The 2940-nt window shown below is 32.6% G+C and overlaps 1 protein-coding gene across 1 annotated transcript in view; it reads left to right on the top strand.

Annotated features, from left to right (window-relative positions):
* LOC108512676 (dystrophin-like) overlaps positions 1-2940 on the top strand; it is a gene marked incomplete at both ends in the record, with an annotated part of 37733 nt that overhangs the window by 16638 nt on the left and 18155 nt on the right. Inside the window, one exon of the mRNA XM_017848030.1 lies at positions 1042-1212. Coding sequence (XP_017703519.1) covers positions 1042-1212 — 171 coding nt within the window. The remainder of the gene's footprint in view (positions 1-1041; positions 1213-2940) is intronic.

Raw genomic sequence — 2940 nt, 5'->3', positions numbered from 1 at the left:
GATTTTGATAAAAGGGTATGAGAGGTATAATATGCACATATACCTTATTGATACTACATTGTTTCTATTTGATGATGTCTCCTTTCCCAATTAAATAGGTAGAGTTGAATTTTAACAGCTCTCTTTTAAATAAATTTTTGTATTTTGTTTTGCTGAAATGTTTGATAAATTTATTGATTAGTTGTTTACTATTTAAAGAAAACTCAAAAAAGATGTTTCTTTCTATGCAGTTCATTTTTATGCCTCTGATATTTTCATATTTTTCCACAGATTACAATATATTTTAATGAAAAACTATAAATGCATTCCAGGTTATCCCCAAAACACATTTATGCTATTGTGTGAAGCTTATTTTGATGTGGATCTGTATTGTGCTCTTCATTGTCCCTTGATATATAGTCAGAGATGTCATCTTATGGTGAAATTCCTTCAAAGCTTTTTGAATAATAGGGTCTGAGTTATTTAACTTACAACGTCTGTGACCCGGCAGGTCAGGAAGAACATTCCTCAGTACCTCTGTATGTGACACAAAATTTGTGTGTGTTAGAAAATCACATTTTTTCTTATGACACTCAATGTAATAAACAGAGAGGAACTTGAAAGTACCAGGAAGGAATAGAAAAGTGTTCTTCAGCTACCTGCCCTCCTGAGCACATACTTAGTTTATTCCACAACTATTAAATTCAGTAACGATATAATAAAATAAGACTAAATAGAATACATTATGATAGTTGCAAAACATAAGAAAACATCCCTGTCCTTCCTCAGACTAAATAAACGTTTTAAATAGACATGCATCAAACTTAAGGACAGTGATCTATTTTTCTGAAATCACATGTATTTTCATTTTACTTCTGTTTTATGGAAATCGTGGTTTTATCTCCCTTTCTATTTTCTGCATGTGCTTGCTCTCATTTTCTTACTTTCTCTCTCTCTCTTTCTCACTCTCTCTGGCTCACTCGCTCTGTTTCACTCTCTATTTCTATCTTGACTTTCATTAATTACTAACTTCAAGTCCTATCTCTTGCTCATGGAATATAGCGTTTAAAGGCAGAACTGAATGACATACGCCCAAAAGTGGACTCTACACGTGACCAAGCAGCAAACTTGATGGCAAACCGCGGTGACCACTGCAGGAAATTAGTAGAGCCCCAAATCTCAGAGCTCAACCATCGATTTGCAGCCATTTCCCACAGAATTAAGACTGGAAAGGTAGGAAGATCTACTCCAAGGTGGAAACTAGTGCTAAATGATGTCTTGCGAAGGTTGTGCAGTACTCTCAAAGGGGCAAGTAGACCCCATAGCAAGGTTTTCAAAAGGAAAGTGAAGGCCAAAATGTATTTAAGGAAATTTTACCACTGACTATAATGGGAGATAAAACCGTCTCTCTCTCTCTCTCTCTCTGTCTCTCTGTCTGTCTGTCTCTCTCTCTCTGTCTCTGTCTCTCTCTCTTTCATGTTTTTCTGCACAGATATTCTAGAACTGCATTCTACACTGCAGTTTACATACGTACTTTCAGGGGTCACCTACAGAAAAAAACAACAAATAGCATGCTGAAGGCCAAAACAATAAATAAATAAAACCAAAAGCACACAAGTCATCCATCAAAAGAAAGCCCTACCTATAGATTTTGCCAAAAGCACTACTGATACAATATTGCTTGCATGTCATGTGGATCAAACATCCAAAATGAGGCCTTGTATATCTTCTGCATGATCTAGGGTGTTTGTACCTCTTTACTGATTGTGCAAGTGTGTATATTTAACTTGCTTTTGCTAGTTGCAGACACTGTGACAGAATTCATAAGGCTATAATGAAATGATCAAGCCATGAAAACAAATCATTGCAAAGCTTATATATCCTGATTTTTGTAATTTTATATGCCTATTTATATACTGTTTAAGAAGAACCAGGGAATATGGAACTTTTGCATGATAGACTTTATATTTGTATGATTTGATGAAGACAAAGTCTTATTTAGTAAGTAGTTTGCAAAATGTATAAATACAGTGTTAAAGAATTTCAACTCTTTGGGAAGATTTGAAATGCAAGTAATTACCTAGAAATTTATGTACTGTAGTTTGATATATTTTTAATATATGTGATATGCTTTCAAATATAAAAAGTTATAAAATCAATATATGTATTTAGGTGTATAGATAATTGTTAGAAATAATCTGAAATGAGAAAACATTGGAGTATTTATGAGAAAATATGTAATATGTCAGGTAAGTGTTGATTCCTGGAAAAATAGAAGAACATGTTCAAAAAATATTTTGATAGATATAAGCAACCAGTAATAGCATGGTTTCACAATTGCTACACTTTCTAAAGCATTACAGTGTATCATCATGTTATATAATAGTACATATTTAAAGCAGTTTTCAAAATAAATGAAATGTGATACGATAAATTCTAAGTAGTTTAGTTTATGTGCATGAGACACAGTTACCCTTCAAAATTCGCCTTCCCAAACTAAAAAGTTGTTAGTTTACCTTAGTTCATTGCAAATTATTTTTAATAGTTAACTACTTAGTTCTCTTCCACTCTCTCTCTCTCTCCATACATAGAGACCTTATACGGTTGACTTTTAAAAGGCTATATTCTCTGCATATGGAGATAGACAGCACGAGAGAACTAAGTAGTTAACTGTCACAAATATATATATTTGAGTCAGTCATTATCACCTGCAAAAAAATGTGACAGGCTCTTAAAATTGATCAGAGTATAGTTTTGAAAGAATTTACTGTTACTTACAAAGACAATTGTTTTTTATTTCTGAAGATATCAGTGGCTTATGTAATAACTAAATAATCAATTGAACTTTATTTCAATCATTAAAAAATGATACAACTTCATTACTAAGATGTAGACACACACATGCACATTTTAATAAATCGCTAAGCTATAGAATATTTAAGAGAAAACAAGGTATTATCT

Source organism: Rhinopithecus bieti, unplaced genomic scaffold (genome assembly GCF_001698545.2).
Source record: "Rhinopithecus bieti isolate Rb0 unplaced genomic scaffold, ASM169854v2 scaffold_2452, whole genome shotgun sequence".
Classification (NCBI taxonomy): domain Eukaryota; kingdom Metazoa; phylum Chordata; class Mammalia; order Primates; family Cercopithecidae; genus Rhinopithecus; species Rhinopithecus bieti.
This window is presented reverse-complemented; position numbering and strand designations above follow the sequence as displayed.